Source organism: Vitis riparia, chromosome 7, assembly GCF_004353265.1.
Source record: "Vitis riparia cultivar Riparia Gloire de Montpellier isolate 1030 chromosome 7, EGFV_Vit.rip_1.0, whole genome shotgun sequence".
Lineage (NCBI taxonomy): Eukaryota > Viridiplantae > Streptophyta > Magnoliopsida > Vitales > Vitaceae > Vitis > Vitis riparia.
Window position 1 is genome coordinate 3,817,111 of NC_048437.1, and position 22,823 is coordinate 3,839,933.

At 32.5% G+C, this 22,823-nt stretch overlaps 2 protein-coding genes across 2 annotated transcripts; one reads left to right on the forward strand and one right to left on the reverse strand.

Annotated features, from left to right (window-relative positions):
* Nucleotides 1-1,513: 1,513 nt before the first annotated feature.
* LOC117917426 lies at nucleotides 1,514-6,968 on the reverse strand. The gene is made up of 7 exons (XM_034833704.1): nucleotides 6,742-6,968; nucleotides 5,929-6,140; nucleotides 5,766-5,849; nucleotides 5,419-5,677; nucleotides 2,792-2,971; nucleotides 2,512-2,667; nucleotides 1,514-2,035 (listed from the first exon to the last, which is right to left on the reverse strand). Exons 1-7 carry the CDS (start codon nucleotides 6,769-6,771, stop codon nucleotides 1,868-1,870), a joined length of 1,089 nt encoding a protein of 362 aa, XP_034689595.1. The 5' UTR covers nucleotides 6,772-6,968; the 3' UTR covers nucleotides 1,514-1,867.
* A 13,559-nt stretch (nucleotides 6,969-20,527) lies between these two features.
* On the forward strand, nucleotides 20,528-22,753 carry LOC117917859 (patatin-like protein 1). Its single transcript, XM_034834298.1, has 7 exons — nucleotides 20,528-20,769; nucleotides 20,878-21,059; nucleotides 21,155-21,341; nucleotides 21,573-21,734; nucleotides 21,842-22,144; nucleotides 22,278-22,453; nucleotides 22,552-22,753. Exons 1-7 carry the CDS (start codon nucleotides 20,629-20,631, stop codon nucleotides 22,622-22,624), a joined length of 1,224 nt encoding a protein of 407 aa, XP_034690189.1. The 5' UTR covers nucleotides 20,528-20,628; the 3' UTR covers nucleotides 22,625-22,753.
* Nucleotides 22,754-22,823: the final 70 nt, after the last annotated feature.

The following is a 22,823-nucleotide window of genomic DNA, read 5'->3' on the forward strand; positions in this document are numbered from 1 at the left end:
AAAAAAGAAGCAATTATGAACATAAAATTGGCCATAGAGAAGACTAAAAGGAGAACGAAGAAGAAAGAAGAATAAGAACTTAATTAGCAAGCAAGCAAGATGCCTAGACCCTTGCATCTCCAGGGCTATTTATAGAGCTGAGAGAGGCATTAGTGGGCCATAAGTCCTAACCAGTGGGAGATTCCTTGAGATAAAAATAAACACAAAATTCACTGGGACTGTAACATTATTATTATTATTATTTCTTTTAACACTCTCAAATAGTGTGTGCAGTGAGAACTAGCTAGCTTAGGTGATAGCTAGCTAGAGGGTTGGTCTGTCAACCATTTGCATGCCCCATGCAATAGCACATTTTCAAATTGGTCACTTGTTTTAATAATAGAAAGCTAAAGATCAAGTGTAAAACACACAGCAGAGTAGTCAGTACAGAAAACTCATATATTATATCCATGGATCCAACCAATATATTCGAATCTGGGATCATTACAGCCACATAAGTAAAGCCTAAACCACAAACATTGGAACATGGTGGTCATGCGTGCTGTCTGGCACCATATACTAATGTGTTGGGAATGCAGTTACTAGTATATATTTGGAAGAAAAAGGACTCCAGCCACCACCATTCAGGTTATTATAACATTGTTTTCATTCTCTTTGCTCTTTTCCTCTGACCACGTTCACATAGAACTTGGTGTTGTCAGTCGGACATGGTCAGCATTCCAACCAGAAATCCTCAACTCTGCTGAACCCTTCTTTTACTAATTGTATTTTTTGCAGGCTTTTGAATGTTAGCAAGTCACAGCTTCAGCCTCTAAAAACCTGAAAGTTTATTTGGCTTTTGGAGCATCTTTGTGGCCAGTTGTGTTGGAACTTCTTTTCCCTTCCACCAAATAAATAGAACTGGAAAAGCTTAACAATGTACTTCTGATTTTCTAAAGCAACTAGAGAGGAAATTTTACTGTGTATTCTGATGTGAATTGGGAAGTTGTGGTTCTTTTTTCACTTATGAGTTGAAGATGGTGAGGCCAGCCCATTGAAAGCCCAAATTTACATCACAAGACACAAGTCCTAGACTGTCTTACAAGTGAGTTGGGCCTTCAAGAGCCTATTCTCTTTTTGCATTAATTTGAAGTTGTAGCCATGCCTACAGTTTTTGTAGCTGCAGTTCCATTTTGTTTGAAGTCCCCGCATTCCACCAATCTAGGCCTTCAGCAATCGCCTTTGGCAACCCAAGTTTCGAATATATAAACTTCCCTAATGTGGGAAAATGAGTACAAACTTCATTTTAGTTTATTTTTTTCATGGATTTTTTGCAGCAGACAGAAATTAATCAGAGGTTACCTTGCTCCTGTTGAATTAATAAAATACAAAACCTAGCTAGCCAACGCATAATTCATCATCAATCTTCTAATGAGTTTCTCGCTGAAGTCCATACAAGATTTCAAGCCATACAACGAAGCCATTGAACAATCCACGCAAAATATGAAAACCGAAACCAGAAAGCCTGCAATAGTTTCAGTAATTGCTTATCTTCATTGAAAATGATCAACTGAAATATACATTGTATCTATATATATTCAGCTATGGTACAAAAAGGAAAAGGGAAAAGTGTAGTGGTCAGCGACTTGTTGTGCAAGGGAAAGTGTAGTGGTCAACGACTTGTTGAGCAGGGAAAAGAGTAGGGGTCAACGACTTATTGAGCAAAATAGTATAGAAGCAAAAACGAAAAAAAAAAAAAAACAAAGGCCGAAACAACATGCCAGCATTATAGCCAAATTTTCAATGGGCAAGTAATCCTATCAGCTTCTGTGATGAGAATTAGCAAAGTCGGTTATTGCACCACTTCATGAGTTAGACGACTCGGTGTTTAATAATCAGCCTGGAGGAAATGCTCATACGAGGTTCCCTGGAGTGTCTTGTTGACATCGTCCCAGTTCTTAATGTGAATTGATAGTTCTCCTTTATGTATTTTAACCTGACGGCTTGCTAGGTCCATATGCGGCAACTTCAGAAACTCTAGAATGTCTTCTGTTTTCTGCAACAAACAAGCAGAACGATGACCAACAAGAGGAGGCATGATTACAAGAAATATATGTGAATATATACAAAGCATCACACTATAGTATTGTATGTTGATGTTCGGTCAGAGTGAGCAGTTAAAGATGGAAGCCATACATTTGATGACATCCAAAAAAGAAGAAAGAAAGAAGTGCTCAGAATTCTTGATAGAATGGGAGTAATACGATTTATGAATAGAGAAACAAAAAAATAAAGAAAGAAAAAAATCTATGAGAATTTGGAAATGTTTCAAGAACACATTTGAGGGAGAGGAGCCACCAAAACTTGTTCCCCAAAAATAAGCATTGGCTTTTACTCAGGCATTGTTTTCAGCATAGTTTGAAATCCTTGTCAGCAAATAAATTATTTGCAGTAAGTAAAAAAAAAAAAAAAAAAGGGACTTTAAAAAGGAGTTCCCCAAGAATTTATGGCACATTTCAGGATAATCCTTACAGTGCGGTTCTTGATAAGATCCTCATAGTACAGGATAATGTGCCGGGTGCTATTAAAGTACTCTAAAGCCTTGGCAACTGTCTTCTCCACTTGCTGCAGATCAGTTATCAAAGTTGTGGCATTGATTGTAGGCTTGTATTTTGAAAGCATATCAGCCTACAAAAATTACCAGCAAAGAATTAGAGAGAGAATAAGCGTGTGTGTGTGTGTGTGTGTGTGTGAGAGAGAGAGAGAGAGAGAGAGAATGAGAAAGATATAAAGGCAGAATGTGTCACAAAACCTCATCTGTTGAATGAACATGAGATTTGTGTGTTCCATTCAATACCCTAGCCTCCCGATCATAAGAGTTGGCAAGCACTGAAACCATCCTACGCAATAGATTTCTGCGGAAGAGAAATATTGTAGAAACATCTCTATTTTTGAAGTAGTCCACTATTTCTTTGTGGTGCTCCATCAATCCCTGCATTAACCATAAAGAAAACTCAGGCTCTTCCTACACATTCAGAATTGTTCTGGTTGTAGAAACAGTGTTTCCTCCAACAAAAGAAAACATGAAGCACTACAATCATATATATGCTATATCTAGGCTTATGTCACTAAATATCCCCGCAAGTATGACACAAGGGATTGTCTCGGAAACTGGAAAACCCACTACCAGTTAGTGTCAAAAGTGCAGAAAGTATGAACAATGACTTAATGAATAGCTCTCAAACTGTTGGTGTGATCGTTGGGTATTGTTAGAGAATGAATAATTTCCTTCCCGTGACGCAAGATAATATGCACCTGATGTTCAAATGAAACAAAACTGGAATTGGCAGCACACAACAGTCCAGTTGAAGTATTTCAACACCTGTCTGTTCAACTATGAACAAGTGATAATAATCATAACTAATCGGCACCATATACCCATATTGCATTTGGTAACACAAAAAGTAAATATAGGAGAGCATAAGAGCATTTGAGGTCTGTAAAGGAGAAACTATAACTCCAAAAAGAAGAGAAAAGAGACTCGCATGTTTCTTTCTAGAAAGAATTCAAGAACGATAGGTTTACTTTGTATGCTTTGACACGCATCACAAATAATATGACATACCATCATCTTATGGGAAATCTCAACAAACAACACAAAGACAACCTCCCCCAATTTCTTTATCATTAGAACAAAGTAGAACCAGAGCAAATCCACTTCCTCATTTATTGCTGTCAAAAAATTGCATGTAAAAGATCACAAATTATCTTCTTTTGTGATGTTTTATAAGGCAACACCACCACTTTATTTTTTTTTTGATAAATAAGCAAGCAATAGATTAAAAGGCAAAAAGTCACAAGGCATACAGGGAGTATACACAGCAGCCTAACCCAAACAACACAAAAAACAAACACCCTCACCAGCCCTTAAGTGGACTCTAGCCACTCCAAAAGGCCTAAGAGAGATAAGGACTCCCCACCAATGTACACCCGAGCCCAACTCCAAAGATTACAAACAAAAGAATTTTTGAGCTTCTGTATAGCTAAAGACCCTCCCCTAAAAGCTAACATATTCCTCTCTTTCCAAACCGTCCAAAAAATACACAACGGGATGGAATTCCAAATCTTTTTCCTTTTTTTCCCCACAAAAGGGTCTTTCCAATTGAATAACACCTTTTTAACTATCTCTGGGAACACCCACAGAACCCCAAACAAGGCGAGAATGATCTCCCAGAGGACCCTAACTACTGTACAGTGTAAAAGAATGTGATTTACAGTTTCTTCTTCACAACCACACAAAAAACAATAGTTAGGGAGCTACCACCCCTGTTTTTGAAGCCTATCCAGGGTGAGAATCTTCCCCCAAGTGGCCTCCCAAGCAAAAAAAGCAGCTTTAGTTGGAACCTTATCCACCCAAATGTTCTTCTTCGGGAAAGTGAAGTCATTGGGGTGGTGATGGCAACACCACCACTTTATAAGCCACATTTATTATCAATACTCCATGAGACTCAATTTTTCTTTTAGTTCCTTATGTATCAAGAAACCTATCATAAAACTTCCTAAGAAGGGAATGGAAAAGATGGTCCACCAAATGAAACTGCCAAGTGTACCAAGAACCCTAAATGAGAGTAAGCTTTTTTATGTAACATATCAATAGATGAGAATTCTAATAGCAATGCTCCAACCAAGTAATAATCTTTGCAACTCACATTTAATCATCTAAAGGTACCATCCTTGAACCTATCTATACCAACCAAATTACAATCATGATTTTGTCTGTTTCAATATGACCTCATTTCCTTATCTCACTAAAACGGGTGTTGTAATGCATCACCATTTTGGCTCACCAATCATCCCAAGTGTCACTGACACTCGAGAATGTGCTCATCTGGTATAGTTTTACAGGGAATAAGGAATAAACACTTAATAGTAAATTTGCGGCAAGCTAACCAGTTTGCCCAATACTAACTATATGGTGCACAAGAGAAATAAAAAACACCCCAACTTTCAGTACATTAGGGATTAAAATTTCAAGGTTATCAAGTGATTAGCTGCAACCTCTCTCTGAGGGGTGGGGAGGAAAACAGGTAGCGAGTATCAAAAAGCAGGGGATTTCAGTTCAGCTGCCATCTAAAGAGCTCTATATTACATGAAGGGCATGGTTTTAAAGATTTGCACGTGAGCTGGAGTACCCTGCAGCAGCTGTATAGTCTTCAGAATCGATTCATACTTGATACCCATCTGGACTAATAAGGCCTAAGAGATAAGATGCATTAGAGGTCAGTAGTTTTGTGATCCAGTTGAGGCTTTTTATGATTAAATTACTTCCACGGTTATATATTTTTCAGATATACATATTTAAGTACTCCTCAATGGAAGCAGCCATGTAAAAAGTTCAAATAAGTGAGCTTGGAACTTAAATTTGAAGAAAGTATTTACCTGATTCAGCATCCACTTGAAGCCAACTGCAGCTGAACACTCATTCTTGGAAGCACTACTGAACCAGTCCAAATTGTAAATTTTATCTAGCGTCTTCACAATTGAAGAAATATTTTTCCTCCTATCATAAACATTGAATATCTCACCATTTGAGCTCACATTAATATGACTATTTAATAGTGTCTCAAACCATCCACTTCCTGATCTCTGTAGTGACACTATAGCAAAGAATCTCACAGGATTATTTGCACATTCAGCCCTGCAAGCACACCCCAAATGAAAAATGAGCAAATTCATTTTCACAAGGGAGCCCAAATTCAAAACCTAATGCATCAATTGTAAGTTACCTGCTAAAAGTTCGAGGTTTCGGATAATGCACATTGGGAATTTCTTTCATGTTGAAGCCATTAACATAACAAGAGTTCTTGTCTCTGGTAATACATCAAAACAAAATTTAAGCAAATTGAGAAAACCCCAAATTCAAAATGGGAGGCGTGTAATCTCAATTACCCGATAAAAGTTGAAATTTGTGGTATTTGGATGCTATGATCATCAGAAGGTCTCTCAACAACCCAAAAGTTTTCAAACTTAGCCTTGGTGTGGATGCTTATCTGTTTTAGACAGATTGAGCAGATGTAAACACCACACACCATTGCAAACACCAGAACAGTCATCCTTAACAATTTTGGAGATTTCTTAGGAGGCTTTATGATGAGGGTGTCCTGTGATGAGAAAAAGAAAACAGACCTTTAATGCCCTAACTTTACCAAAAACAAAAAACCAAACAAAACAAAACAAGAAGAAGAGTGAGATGGGTATTTCAGAAACCAAAAAAAAAAAAAATGAAGTTCCTAATTCGCATTCCAGTTAGATTTGAGCAAGGGGAATTAAAGAAAAACATGAGTTGAAACTGGAAACAGAAGTACTACTACTCAAAGAACAACAGCAGTAAAGAACAGAGATAATAGAATATGAGTATTCAAAATAAGCCCACAAACTATGAATACAAGATGTGTTAATTAATTTAAACACTTTCATCATAAGATTTCTAGCATTATTTCTTCAATCCCACCTGGGTATATCTTCAATACACATTTCTTGGAAAAAAGAACCCTCAAAAAAACTGAAAAAAATTCCAAAAAAAAAAAAAACAAAAGAAGAAGTATGGGAAATGTTTTAAAACATCATACATCCCCCAAAATCGCCTGAATATTCACCATATCCACAAATCAACAACAGAAAGCAAACCCATTGAAAAGAGAAAAAGGGTGAGTTTCTCAGAACAACTCAATCCATTTCTTTAGTCAAAGTCAGGGGATGTACCTTGTTGAAGAAACAGAGATCTTCTGCCATTGTTACTCCAGAAAGGAAAAAATAGAAGAATGAAAGCACAAAATGAGTAAATATCAATGGAGCTCAGACTCTCAGTAAGACAGACTTCTCTGAGCTCATACCCCTCCGCAATACTCAGCCTCGGAGTCTTCCTTTGGAACAATGCTTTGTAAAGCGAGCCTTCCCTCTTGTTGCTGGCCAGTTTCACATTTTTCTTTCCCTTTTTTCTTTTTCAAATTTTTCATTTTTTTATTTCCCTAGTAGCTGCCGTCGTACGTGTGTCATTTGCCAAATCCAATTTAGTATCTTCCGACATGAGGGCAACCCCTTGCCGCAACAGGCCTCTTGTCACTTTGACTTTTGTTTGAATCTCGACGGCCGAATCATTTCAAATAAAAAATATAACGATTTTGTTTTTCTTTCTTGGGTTTTTACCATTTTCTTTGTTTTCTTGTCCTCCAACCAGATTTAAAAGGGCTTAAAGAGGGTAATAAAGGGGTTTCAAAGCTACAAACCTCCATTAAATGCAAGTTTCTAACATTACCCAGACTGATTAAACCACAAATTTTCATGGGTTTTGAACTGAATTCCCAAAAGAAACCACTGGTTTTGTTCTTTGATTTGAATAATGAGAGGATTTTACAAAAGAAATGTGGGAAATATCTTTTCCAGTTATTACGCATGTGATGTCAACATTAAAAATGAAAGGAAAAGGAGAGTTTACTTTTCCAGAGAATACTCAGTATTTTGAGTGGCTCAACAGCCTATTGACTGGTTCTATGGAATTTTATTATCGAGCTTAGGGGAAGAAACAAGAGGGCTCATCCAAATCCCTGTCACCTCCCCACCTCCACCAAAAATAGAGAAGACTTGTTACCAATTTTCTTATTTTTGGAGTTTTTATTTATTTTATCACCATTATTTTTTACCTAAAATAAAAACCCACCTTTCCATACCATACTAGAAAATTCTAATCAATTAAAAAACATATGATTATAAGTCTTTTTTATTATTATTATTATTATTAATCTTAGACATTGACTGGCCAAAAAAAATTTTCCTTTCTTTCATAACAAATTCAATACCTGCCCCAATTACCTGATTGTTTACTAGGAAAATGTTTTTTTGATAGAAAATAAAAAATGAAAAGGGTGTGAAAGTGTGACTTTAGGCGTTATGCTGACAGCTATAATAATCATGTTTGGCTTATTTTTCAAGAAATTCATTGATGGAACGGCTATATTTGGGAGAGCCAGAGGGAGGAGGGAGGAGGGAGGGTGGGGACACCTATAATGGTGACATATTTTTATATGCCCCAGAGAGAAAAAAGCTCTTGCCTTTTTATACCGGCATGTGAGAATGGAATGATTTTGGAATTTGGATGTGGGTGCGAAAATGATATGATATGATCACCAAGTTTAGGCGGGTATCTTCAATTATTGTACTTTACTTCTTTTTTTGGTTAAGTAATGGAGTCTTTGCCTTTGATTAGGAAAAAAGGCACATATTTTTTAAGTGGGTGTGAAAAATGTATGTAGGGGAAGGGCTTAGTATTTTTTTAGCTTTAATTTGGAAAATAATGACTTTTTTTGGTGAGGTTGGTTTTGCAGTAGTGTAGCTGCAGGCTCCTCGTTTAGAGGATCATTGCTAGTGCAATTTGGTGACATGTTACTAAATCATTAGCTTTAATCCACTTGCTTTTTTTATCTGAAAGAGGGAACAGGGTTGGTGATTATGGAAAAGGGTGTGGTAAAATTTGCCCACCATGATGAAAGATAATGTGAAAAGGCACAAAAACAAATGTCAAAATAAAGATATGATATGATCCATTGCTAATTTTAAGGGGATTTTTTTTAAAAAAAACTTTTTACTTAATTAAAATCACATGTGAAATTAAATAACCCCCTTCCTCCTTTTTGGCCCACAATAAAAAAAATTAAAAAAAATTAAAAAGAGAAAAAAGTTTGATAAAGGAAAAGGAAAAAATTGAATTTCATCATGTTTGTTCTAAAAAAAGTAGTAGAGGAAGAAAAACAACCCTAAAAAAATCATATTTAATTTTATTATAAAAAATAAATATAACATAATTAAAATTAATTAAAATATTTTTTAATTTTAAATCTTTTTCTTTTCTTTTCTTTTCTTTACTTTTCTTTCCACCTACTTCCTCTATAATTTTTTATCACTCGCATTTCTCTTTAAATTTTTTAAATTAGGAATATGAAAGCAATTTCATATTCCCTTTTCTGTATCAATAAAAAACAAAATATTATAGGATATCCCTTGTTAAAAATTTTAAAAGACCTATTTTGGCTAATTAATTAGGAGAGTAAGATGTGATCAAGAAATAAAATTAAAATCATAGTATGTCCCACTAGGAACAAGTGCCACTATATATAAACCTATATACGAAGCATATATGAGGCAAATAATAGGTGGTGTTGTACCACCATTTAATGAAACTATCCCATTCCTAACCACATGTCGCAACTTGGTTCAAATAGTGCCGGCACCCCCACAAGGGGCGCCATCCCAAATTTGTATAATGGGGTGACTGGTGAGAGCAATTCATGGCATGAAGAGTACGAGAAGTCCAATCATATAACGAAAAGATGTCAAGCATCTAAGTCCTTGATGTGATACATGTCCTTGAACATAAACATAAGCGCAGAAATTTCATGTTCTTGGGAGGAAAAACATTCCAAGACAATTAATTACTTTGTTCTCATCTTTTTGTTTCTCCTCCGTGGAAATTATTACAAGATGGAAGTCTTCATCCTACAACTGCTCGTTTTTATTGACTTGTTCAACCTTCTAGAGGGCCAAAGCGTTGGATAAGTATAAAATCTGGTGGATGTCATCATCATTTCTCGTGGTAGACCTTTTAGATATTTATATAATCTTCATGATTATAAATAAAATATTTATTATTATAATCCTGTAAATTATGTTAATTATTTTACAGTTTTTTCTCATAGCCCAAAACTATAGAGGTAGAAAATTTAATTTTATAATCTCTAATATCCACAAACCATAAGATAATAATTTATTAAAAGCTATAAAATATGATTTGAAAGTTAGGCATGAAAAATGACTTAGGAAGTGTTTATTTTTTTACTAAGAAAAAAATCAAATATTTCAATTAAAAGTAATCTATTGATATCATTTAACATAATTAAAATAAACTTGATAATTTAATTATGATGATTAATATTAATAAGTTACTTTTAATTGATAAAGAATTCAAATATTTTTACTTTTTTATTTAATAAAAAAACAAACCGCACCTAAGAAAACGGAAACTAACCTATTCTTTATTACTCATAAACTTGACTCAAATTAACTATTATTGTAAATTATAAGCTATGCAATTATTTTATTATTTTTTATTATTAAATTTTTATTTAGTCTTTTATTCCAAATTGAATGTCAACTATAGTTTTGATTAAATTATATGTAGAACCATGTAAAAGATAAAAATAAAACTTTCATAGCGAGCTATATTGAACCATGCAAAGACAAGAAGTTCTCATAACCTGAAGTTATAAAAGACTTTTATGCATCACTATAAAACAATAACACCCTTCTCTCTATACATAGTATATGTTATTATTTATCTGTATATATATATATATCTTTGTATGGAATATGTTATCACTTATCCTATGACCCCCTTCTCTCTATATATAATATATGTTATCATCTATCCTATGATGATTTATATACCTCTCTCTCTATCTCTCTCTTATATGTTAATATTTATTATATACCTCTCTCTCTCTATGGTATATGCTATTATTTATCGTATGACCCTTTCTCTCAATATATATTATATGCTATTATCTATCCTATGATGTTATTTATCCTGTGACCCCCTTTTCTCTCTATATAATATATGCTATTATTTATCTTATGACCCCCTTATCTCAATATATAATATATGTTATTATCTATCATATGATGATTTATATACCTCTCTCTCTCTCTCTCATATGCTATTATTTATCCTATGATCCCCTTCTCTCTATAATATATACTATTGTTTATCCTATGACGATTTATATACCTCTCCGCAGAATGAAACTTTAACTTTATATATTCTTATAAAATATGACCACTCATAGCCTAAAAACTATCTTAATTTCATATATTTTTGCAACCTTCAATTTATGAGTGAATTACATGAGTTTTTCATTTTGAAAACCAAATTATTAGACTTCTTAATTTGCTATAATTTGGATTTGATCGTATCTTGGTATTATATTTGTTAATTATAAAAATAAATTTTCAAAAGTTATAAATTTTATGTAGTGGGAAAATTAATTTAAAACATGAAACAATACAACACTAAATGAACATTAATATTTGTATTTGAAATAGTGTTTCATCTTTCAAAAAATGAATAGTAGCAAGTCTTTTGCATTTTATAAATTTGTTTAATTTTGGTTTAGCTTATGTTTAGTTTGATTCATTTAGTCAATACTTGATTTTCATTATATTATTCACTCTTATATCATAGACTATAAATATTAAATAAACTTAAATTTATAACTCTTGATATTTCAAGCCTAAATTGTTTATCCCAATCTCAAACTGTTTATCTTTTATTAGAGTGCACATATATATATATATATATATATATAAAAGATATATCAATACCAAAACGTAATCTGAAATAATATGGCGTTGGTGGTGGGGAATATCATTAGGCTAAGTTTGTAAATGTCTTTTTTTGGCAATCATTTCATTGAACTAGTTATTTGTCTTTAAAAATAAAAAAATAAAAAAAATGTTCACGTTTTGGGGAAAAGAGAAAAGGAAAAGAAGGAAGAGGAGGAAAAAAGGATGGTAAAAAAAGGAAAAAAGGGAGAAGGAAAAGAAGAAAAATAATTTAAAACAAAATCCATTGAAATCAACCAAGAGAATCTTTTTATAAGTCATAGGTTATGAACTTAAATTGATTTTGGATTATAATTAATATTTAAGCTCAAGTTCAAATAACTTATTTATAGAAAGGTTTTTGTTAGTCTTGAAAATATAACTTTTCTTTTAAGAATTTTACAAAAATATTACAATCATTTAACCTAATTTAATTTAATAATATACTAATTGGTTGAAGTATAATAGAAGAAAAGATATTATATTTTGTTTATATTGCCATCTTTTCAAACCATATATTAGAGAGTAAGTGATACTTGTTTTATTGGTGAAAGATTATCTAATTGGAAGAAGAAATAAAAGTTTAGGGTATGTTTGGTAACAATTTTTTTAATTTAAGAAAAAAAAAACTAGAAAATACGTTTGACAACTAAAAACTATTTTCTGTTTTTTATTATCAGAAAAAGAGTGTTTTTAGACAATATTTTTTAGTTATTTTTAATTGTTTTTACTTGTTTGTTGAGAACGATTTTAAAAAATAATTATACAAACATATATAATGATAAAAACTAAAGTTGTGGATATAAAAATTATTTTTAAAAAATAAAAAATAGGCTAAAAACATTTTAAGTTCTCAAACATGTTTTTATTTTACAAAACATTATATAACAGTTTTCAGAAATTGTTCTTAAAAACTATTTTTTAGAATAGTTTTAAAAAATAATTACCATATAAGATCTTAATGTTTATTTTGGAAGCTCTTTTATAGCTCATAATCAAACTTAGAGTGAATATAAAACCTTTTAGAGTCAAAGTTAACATATTGATTTTTTCTTTAAAAAAAAAATTAAATCATACCAAAGTGAATATTAATTTGTTTGAATGCATTTATTGATTGTGTTTAACGACATCGTGAATTTGAAGATTTTGGTAACTAAAAGGACTTTTTTAAATTTTTATTGAATGAAGATATTAAAGTTATTACTTTAAAAATGCACTTAAAAATCTCAAATTGAAAACACATGAAATTTAAAGGACATTCTCGAGGAAAGATCAAATGATTTTTGTATTACATTACGTGGATAAAAAAAAAAATGCATGTATTTGAACATTTTCCAAGTATCAAGTATTTTAGCAGCACCATTACTATCTCACTTAAGGCAATTATTGAAGGATCATTTTCTAAACACGTGATATGCCCCATTTACACTTGTTTTGTTTTTATTTTAATTTTTTATTCTTATTTCTTTATCACCTTTTTTTTACCTATTTATTATTATTATTATTATCTAGCGAGCGCCGCCTGTCACTTCAGTTCTTTGAGACAATGAATTCTTGGAGAGCACATCAACAATGCAGCTTTTGCTTCGAGGATGACAACCCGACCCCGAGGCAATTCGGTGATGTTGATGTCAAGGCATTGAAAGCTTCGCACGATACACTCCATGCACGCATCTTTTCTCACACTACGACATGAATGCAGTTCAAGGCCAGCCAAATGAAATGAACCTGGCCTGCTGGATGAATATGTGCCCAATATGATAGAAACACTAGTTCGATTGCATTGGGCCATATCAAGGGCCGTAGGGAGGGGGTGGGACAACACCTACCGATGGGAATTACTACTTGTACACTAAGGGAAGTTATGCTATAATCAAATGAAACAATGCTAAATTGTTAACCAATCCACATCCTTATTGAAATAAAAGATTTGGAATATGGTTCAATCATCATTGTGATTCCTATGTATATGGATTACACCAACATTTAAAAATTTATTAATCAAAATAAAAAAGATTACAATGCTAAAAGCTTTTTCTTCTCAATTGGGCTCACATTTTAATTTTTAGGTTATTTAATTAAAAGGGTTTTTAAAATAACTCAATTTTTAAAATTTGATTTCCTATCCTTTTTTGGTCTTATTTGGATAAAAATGTTTTTATTATTTTTTTTTATAAAAATAACTGTCTTTTAAAACTCATCTATAAATATTTAAAATGATAAACAACATTTATATAAAAAATAAGTTATTTTTCATGAAAACACCTGCAGGGTTATATTCACAATTTAAGGATTATTATTATTTTTTAAAATATTTCTAAATTTTTCTCTTTTGAAAAGAAATCATAAATCATAAAGAGCAAATTTGTTGTTCAATAGAAAAAGGCTGCGCTACCCCCTTTAAACCCTTGTAAGCTTACTAGGCATCTCAATTCCTACGAACCAGTGAGAAGCTAGACCCTTGGCATCAGTGCTTAAAGCAATAAGACTAATTTCTAGCTTCACAATCCAACACAGACAAATGAACTAAAAAGAATGATGGGAATTTTTACCTTAATTTGAAGCGCAAGTTGGATATCAAAGGTGATTAAGTTGTGGAATGGTTTGAGAGATAGAGCTTGATAGGTGAAAAGAAGAAATTTCTGAACTCAGAGGGTGGTATCTCATGGGTTTACTGAAATAATGGAGAATTTGCAGATTTCTATAATTTGTCTGGATCTGCGCAGTTGCAAAACTCTACTTTCAGATCCTTCTTACCTAGTGGAATGCTTGATATGTGGATTATTCATGCTGGTTTAGGTATGCATTATAAAACAGGAGTCTAATACGCACAACTGAAGTAGGAAGCCTTTGTGTTGTGACATCTTGTTCTGTTCTCAAGATAGTGAGAACACATGGCATGACGTCCATGGTGTCCCGTGGGGGGCTCTGGCTCAGATTGTGGCGGCGAGTGATGTACAAAAGAAAGCAACAATAAAGCTAATCCCTAGATTGATAAGCTCTAGCAATCAACTTGTAGAGTTTCAGCCTCTGATTCAATATATACGTGACTGAAATTAGTTAGAAAAAGTCTATGGTAAAATATAATTTTTAATAGTTTCACTAAAGTCATAAAAAATACCAATTAAACATTTATATATTAAGAAAAAAAAACATATATAATCTCGTATGCCTCCGTAAGGAGAGAGCCTATAGATAAATTTGACATAATGTAAATAAATTGATATCTTAAAAAAATTAAATATCTTAAATTAATAAATTATACAATTTTATCTCTTATTTATATGTTATATAAATTTATTATTTTAATATTATTAATTTATTAATAAATAAAATATTCATTTATAATATCTTGTATCTATCAATTTATATTTGTTGAAGTAATACTAGATTCTTAAACTTAAATATAAATAATTTATTACTAAAATATATATTTTTTATTTTAATAATAAACTATAATTTAATAGTTTTTAATTAGATTTTAAAGTTAAAAAAAAATAATTGAAACCTCAGTTAACAATGAAGATTTTAGTTCAAAAATGAAGTTTCAATTGATAATTGAGACTTCAGTTCAAAAACTAAAGTCTCAATTGGTAATTGCAACTTCAGGTAAAAAATAAAGCATTAATTGTCAATTGATGCTTTAATTAAAATTTTAAAAAATATATATATTTCTGACATGGTTCTTATGAGGCACCAAAAAAACCAATTTGAACATAATTTTCATAAAATGGTTAGATTTAATAATTTTTTTTTAATACATGGGCCATTTTGACCCAAAATTCCTGGATTTGGCTTCAACATGAGAGCATACTAAAGGTCAGTTCATATATATCGTGCACATGCCTAGAGTTGAACTTGGCTCACAGAGACGTGCATGCTCCAGAGAATGCATCATTAAATGATTGACAGATATTATCTAGAAAGGAATTTACATAAGCAGTGATGTTAGGGCATCATCTATGCATAAAATCATGTACCTTCATCACGGAGTGGGGCACATACTGCTACAAGCCGTGCGATTTGGGCCAGAGAATGCAGGGCCCAGCACTTACCAAAGAGCCGCAACTACACTGTTTCAATATGATGTATCGAGATGTAGAGGTGTATCTCCATAATATGATAGTACTGAAATCCAGAGATGGAGGAGACCATTTAAAAGCGTTGGAGAGATTCCTTGAGAGGATCAGGAGATTGATTTCAGATTGCGCAGAGGTTTCAGTCAAGTTGAGCTTGAGGGGATGACAGAAAAATCAGGGCAACATGGTTTGATGCAAGGATAACACTGAAATTCAACATGAGGGAGACCAAAACCGAAGTTCAATTGCCAATAAGAATACTGGAAAACAGGTGAGCAGAGGCCGCCGCAATACTCGGCCGGCCCATGAACATGGTATTGCTTGGTGTTGTTGGATTTATGCTGTCTGCTAAGTCGAGTTGTGGTGTCACAGCAGCTGACTAATTGGTTTCAACCATGAAAAAAATGTTGGGAAAAAGTGGTGATGTTAAGCATTCTAATGTTTCATCACGCTGGCAGCCATCAAGACTTATACCTTTTAATCATGCTCCAGACTTGAAGTCGAAACCAACAGCAGAAAATACAGGTTTCCATAAGCCGGTATGTTGTCAACCATGCTCTTAAGTCTTAACTTGCATAGGTGGAATGGAGGTTTCAGCTCAAGGCCCAACAATTCATCAATTCTTTTCATTTGTATCCAGCGAGGCAGGATAGGGGTTATTCACTTGCAAATGGGAGCCCACTATAACCCACTATGGATTGGGTTCCAGCCCTTGACCTTGTTCATAGCTTGACTCATATGTGTATATATTGCACCTCAGGTTGACAACCTTCACCAATCAAATGTAAGATATTGTTGCTAATGGTTTAACCATTGATCAATGCACTGTGTGCATCATTACCATTGAAAGCACTGACAATCTGAGCAAGAAGTCTAATGCAAGAATAGAGGGGAGAGATGAAGATCATGGAGAGAGAACACTTGGCCTCAGCAGGGAGATGATTCATGGACTAGTTGTGATCAAAGTCTGAGAATGAGGAACAAGAAGTGCCGTTCCTCAGAAGATTTCATCTGTGAAATGGATGAGAATTACGTGGAGGGTGTGAAATTCTCGCGTAGAGATGTAATGCTATATATTCTTTAATGAATTTACTAATTTTTAAAAATAATTTGAAATTAAAATATAACTTAAGCAATTAAAGTATAATTGTATAAATCAAAACTAATCCAAAATATATGATTGATCTGTAATTAAATATTAAATATATAATGAAAAATTTAACTTTTTATTTATTAAAAAAACTTCTCATTTTCAAATTCATTTTAAATAGAATATTATTAATCATTATTATATTTAAGTTATTATAATACATTTTTAACCAAGAATTAGTTATACATTTATCAATATGTTAATATCTATATTTTATAATACATACTAAAATAATATCATTATTAATAAAAACATATAATTTATGATATTATTATAATATTAATATTTATATTTTGCTAAAAATTATTTATTTTTAAATTTGTTTACAATTAAAAGTATTTTTATTTTCAATAAGTCTTGCATTAAATTTAATTAATATTATATAAATTTAAGTTAAAATGTTTTTACAAAATTAAAATATAAAACTTATTTTAGAAAAATAAAATCTATTTATCCAAACAACTTTTTTTTTTGTTATTTAAAAAATGTTTTTAAAAATTACTAACTAAACATCTTTATTTTTAGGAAACATTAACTAAGATGACCAAGTCAATCTAATTTAGAGCTCTTTAGTAAAAGTATATTTTTTTTCTATAGCGTGAAAAATTCTTATAAGAATTTGGAAAAAGTTTTTGACAATATGTTGCATAAGTAAAAAATGCTTTTAATATGAATAAATGATCAAAATAGATATATAATTTAATTATAAAAGGAAATATAATAATAAACCCAAAACTTTTCGTTACAAAAGAATATATAAATATCTATGTTAAAAGAATATATGAATATTTATATTATTAAAAAAAACTAAAAATAATCATTTTTATGATTATAAGAAAATTTTGAAATTTTTTTTTGGTTAAATATATAAAAATAAAAAATGATATAATATTTTTTTTAAAAAAAATAAAACAAATTATTTGATTATATATTATATTTAAAATAATAATTTTTATCACAAAATGAGAGTGACAACTTCTTAAATTGTATTTGTCTAAAATTTTAAGTCAACTATTGACTTTTATACCCTATTGTTTTTGCTCGGAGATGGAGGGTTGGGTTATAAAATATAATTGAAATTGTAATTTTATGATGATTGTGATATGCATGTGTAATCTAGGTTCATGCACCCATATATGTCCACTATGAACATATGTCAATTTTTTTTCCTTTTGTGAGATGGGAATGCTTGTGGGCATTAATTTTTAATTGATATTTTTTCTACATCTTGTACATAATTCACTTTACAAAACTTATCTTTATAAAATGAAGAGTATGTTGGAACAAAGTTTAACAATGTTGAATGAAGATAACGAAAGCCTTTGAAATATAGAGTTCCCATTTGGATGCAAAGGAAAGGAGGGAGAAGGGAGTAAACAAGGAAGAGAAGAGTGAAAGGGAAAGAGGAGAGGGTATCGAAAAATATTTAAAAGTATTTTAGGAATATTTGAAAGTTTCTAAAATGTTTTTTTAAAGAAGCACCTTCCAATACTTTAAAAATAACTTCAAATATTTTTAACTTTAAAAACACTTTAAAAAATTATAATCAAACAAGTTCTTACTCCTATCTACCATGCATCCCCAAACTAATTGGATAGACTTATTTTTATAATGGGTTAGACATAGAATCATTTTAATATGCCGAGTTTGTGCTTAGCCTTAAACAGGAGAATCGTTCTATAAATAATAATTGTTAATTGATATAATATTATCAGAATTTTAAAATCTCAAAAGTCAATTTATGAATGTTATACTCCATGATTGTTTTAATTTATCTTATGGAGCCTATTGCTGACTTCAAAACATTAGTTTTAATTAGTCTGCATACGTCCCATAAAATATAAGCGGAACCTAAATGCAACCAACAATGTATTGAATTAAAAATCAAAGGATATTTCAGACCATATGATGTTTTTTCAGAATGGGTTTTCCTCTTTTAAGATTTGGAGCTACTCTTCTCTTTTTTCCTTTTTTCTTTTTTTCCCTTTTAATTCAACGGGTCAATCGAGATGTTTATTGATAACCTAAATGTGTTTATTTTACTATAAAACGAGAAGTTCATCATCGTGTCATCGTCATTCGTTCATGCGTACACGACCCACTTTCTTGCCAACAAATTACACATTTGTTTTTGTTTTCACACACAATGTCTTTGTTATTAACAACAATTCTTTATTTTTGTCTTCTCGGGTGCCTTGAAGGGCAAGTTCCACACCCCCCGCCCCCCCCTCTTTAATTCTCTTTCTTCTTTTTAGAAGGGTAAAAAAGCTGGATACATAAAGACTTCTACATTTATTTGAATATTTTGTTTTGCAATTAAAAAGATCTTAAGAGAAAAGTGAGACAAATCGTAGTTTGATTTTGGACATCAATTTCTATTTTAAAAAAATTAAATAAAAGGACATTTTATATCAGATCCAAGAAAGCTTAGAAGAGAGAGAAAAAAAAAAGTGAGGCATATTAAAGTAAGATAGACCAAAAGTCTGGATTAGCATTAGAAAGATGAGTGAAGTATAAATGTATATACTCATAATCATCTCACTTATCTTATCCTTTCCCAAATATTTCAACTAGGGAAGAAAAAGACAGGTCTTCTCTTGTTTGGATTCAGCCAGAAGCTTGAATGCTTAACTTGCGGTGATTTAAATTGTGTACTATATATGTCAGATCACCATCTGTTGGCTTCAATATTGCATATAGTTAGTTAAATATAAAGTCAAGTTGAGAACCAAAAAGTAGGAGCCCATCAATATAATAATTTACTCTCCAGAAAAGCTACATTGGTATTAGTCTGAGCCACCCAAAGAAAATTAATAAATATCAATGTTGAAAGCTCATATTCTTTTCAAACTGATCAAGCAACCATGCGTGCCTTAGTTAAGGTCTCAATTCAAATGTATTTACATTTGAGTTGCCAGTCATGCCCCAGAAGGAAATAACTCTTTGGACTTATTTAAGTATATTGAAATAGTGTTAATAATCATAATATATATGGGCTCGGTATATTAATAAAAATGTTCATTCAAAATTCATCAACGTAGTATGCCTCGAGAGCATATTATGTCTAGAAATAGGTCTACAATAAGTTTGACATGCAATATCATGAAGGTTTGGATCTTTAATGAAAACTTTCATTAGATATCAATAAGTTTTCAGATTATTCGATCAAAACCCCATTTAAGAAATCACATGGAATATGATGTTCAAGTTATTGCAGACACTGGGGGAGCCAGCATACGCCCGAGGAGCAAGTGTCCCCTGAAAAACCAAATTTCTACTAAGTCATTAAGTTAATTAGATTTAAAGGTAAAAGAGACCTAACTATTAAACCAAATTTGGATGCTGAAGACACACTGCCCCCCTGAAACAAATTTTTTCTATCTTGCCTCCCCTCCCAACATTTCTGACTCTGGTTGCAGATGGACATTGTTGCAAACGATTATATGATGGCATAATAATATAATCACATTAAAGTTTTCGCTTTAAACTCACGATAATAATCATTATGGCATTGTTTTGAATGGGCTGGTAATTTATTTTTCCATTATTTCACATTCGAGGGTTGCTAATTTTGACCGGACTGTGCTGGAAGTGGAGAAGTAGTAAAGATCTTGTGCGCAGTTTCACAGTTTAATGAAACCGGAAACCAAGTCACCCTCAAATAGGTTCAAAAAGTCAGTTGGCAGTTGCAAGGATTAATAAATGAATATGGTGTCTCTTTCGGACACTAAGGACTTCATAGAAATGAAGGAATGTGGAAAATGGTTTTTTATTCATTATTAATTGCTTTGCACCTGTGGATTGGGAAAGGTAGCTCTTCATTCTTGGTAATCACGGAGCTGGAATTTATTTATATAAATGATTTTGCAGGGTTCATGAGACCAACCCATTCACCTCTTTCAAAAGCCTTCTGAAAAACTCTCTTCTCCACCAACATTAATTTGCTTATTCTTTTCTGATATAATACAGCTCCTTTGTAGTAAACCATTGATGGGTGAAGGAACATCATCATCCCTTCAAATTAAACCTCCTTCTCGTGGAAGTCTCATCGCAATTCTCAGCATTGATGGTGGTGGAGTTAGAGGGATCATCTCTGGGATTATCCTTGCTTCCCTCGAATCAGAGCTTCAGGTAACATGTTCCAACACAAACAAAAAAAGTTCTATTTTCTATTATGCATGACAAGTATTTGTATAGACAAACACTACTACCCTTGATATTCACGTTATGTGGCTGCAGAAGCTAGATGGGGAGGACGCAAGGCTCTCAGATTACTTTGATGTAATCGCAGGAACAAGTTCTGGTGGCCTGATAACAACAATGCTAGCTGCACCAAACCAAAATAATCGTCCACTGTATGCTGCAAGCGAAATCAAGCCTTTTCTCTTTGAACACTCTCCTAAAATATTTCCACCGAGGAGGTACACTAAAAGATAGAATCACAGTTTACTATATATCAGTTGATGATTGTGACTGACCATCCTAAATGTCCTTTTTCGGGTTTTCAAAAACACAGCGGAATCATTGGTTCAGTTGTGAATTTTTTTAAAATTTTAACAGGACCAAAATATGATGGGAAGTATCTTCACAGCCAGATAAACAAGCTATTAGGAAACACGAAGTTGGATCAGACCTTAACAAATGTGGTTATTCCAACTTTTGACATCAAGAATCTCCAGCCTACCATCTTCTCTTCATATCAGGTTATCTCTTTCAACATTCAACCCTGTGCCTTTTCCATTTTATAACTACTTCTTGCAGTCCATAGCCAGGAGTAGTCGTCCATTTTTAAATTAAGAATGGTCTTAAGATGATGGGAAGAAGCTAGAGGCAGAATATATAAAATGGCTTCCAATGTCAACATCTATGATAGTGGATATTAGTTTATGTCACATTCATAGAATTTATCTTTGGACTAGAATTTTGTATTGCAGATGGCAGCTACCCCATCATTGGATGCTAAATTATCGGACATATGCATAGGAACGTCAGCTGCACCGACCTATCTTCCCGCCTATTATTTTGTAAACCAAGATGATCAAGGGAGCACACGAGAATTCAACCTCATTGATGGTGGTTTGGCAGCTAGTAATCCGGTAAAATGCTTTTACTACTTAAATTGGTTGCTGGAAATCAATTGAGATCAAACCTTCACTAACCAATTCATCCATCTTACATAATGGGATGCAATCCATAATTCCAGACCTTGGTTGCAATCAGCGAAGTGACCAAGCAGGTAACCGACAAAAACCCGGATTTCTCACCATTCAAGCCCATAGATTATGGCAGTTTACTCGTAATCTCAGTTGGTAGTGGATCACCAAAGCAAGAGCATAAGTACAATGCTAAGATGGCTGCGAAGTGGGGAATTTTAGGGTGGTTATATAACAACGGGTCCACTCCATTGGTGGATTCCTTTACCCAAGCAAGTGCAGATATGGTTGATTACCACAACGCTGTTGTATTTCAGGCCCTCGGATGCCAAGAGAACTACCTCCGAATTGATGTAAGTTTTTTGGAATTCTTTCTTCTTTTCAAATGAGACCAATTCTAAAACATGTATTGTATGTACAATGCATTTGATCCAACATCCATCGTAATATTTATGGTGATCATTGTGTTCTTGAATGCAAAACCAGGAAGCTACATTAACCGGGGACCTCGCATCAACTGATATAGCAACAAAGAAGAACATGAATGAGCTTGTAAAAGTGGGTGAGGAGTTGTTGAAAAAACCAGTTTCAAGGGTGAATTTGGATACGGGTGAATATGAAGCCATTAAGAATGGTGGCACTAATGAGGAGGCACTCAGAAGGTAGGGACTGAACTTCCATCCTTACTAGAATTTCACGTTGTAATCAATCATATTTTACCAGTCAACATCTAATTTCTATCGTTCTATCATCTGAACAGGTTTGCCAAACTGCTTTCTGATGAAAGGAAACTACGGGAGTCAAATGCTCAGGATGGCCAAGATTCAAACTAGCGCATGCTCTTTCACTTCTAGATTTTCAAGATTAATTCTCAGCCCAACATTAATATACACGTATTTTTGTGGATCTTCATTACCGATTGATTGAATTTGAAGAATAAGAGGATGTTTCTTTTTTTTTTTTGGTTTTTTGTTGAAAGCAATTTGTTTTTAGAATTTAAAATGTTTGTTTTTATTTTTATTTTTTCATGAT

Excerpts from the sequence above, each read along its gene's own strand:
- LOC117917426 (XM_034833704.1), bottom strand. The coding sequence starts at position 6,771 with ATGGCAGAAGATCTCTGTTTCTTCAACAAG. Across the intron at positions 5,850-5,928 it reads CAAATTTCAACTTTTATCGG|AGACAAGAACTCTTGTTATG; the intron begins GTAATTGAGATT and ends ATGTATTACCAG. Across the intron at positions 2,668-2,791 it reads ATGTTCATTCAACAGATGAG|GCTGATATGCTTTCAAAATA; the intron begins GTTTTGTGACAC and ends TAATTTTTGTAG.
- LOC117917859 (XM_034834298.1), top strand. The coding sequence starts at position 20,629 with ATGGGTGAAGGAACATCATCATCCCTTCAAATTAAACCTCCTTCTCGT. Across the intron at positions 21,342-21,572 it reads CCATCTTCTCTTCATATCAG|ATGGCAGCTACCCCATCATT; the intron begins GTTATCTCTTTC and ends TTTGTATTGCAG. Across the intron at positions 21,735-21,841 it reads GTTTGGCAGCTAGTAATCCG|ACCTTGGTTGCAATCAGCGA; the intron begins GTAAAATGCTTT and ends CCATAATTCCAG.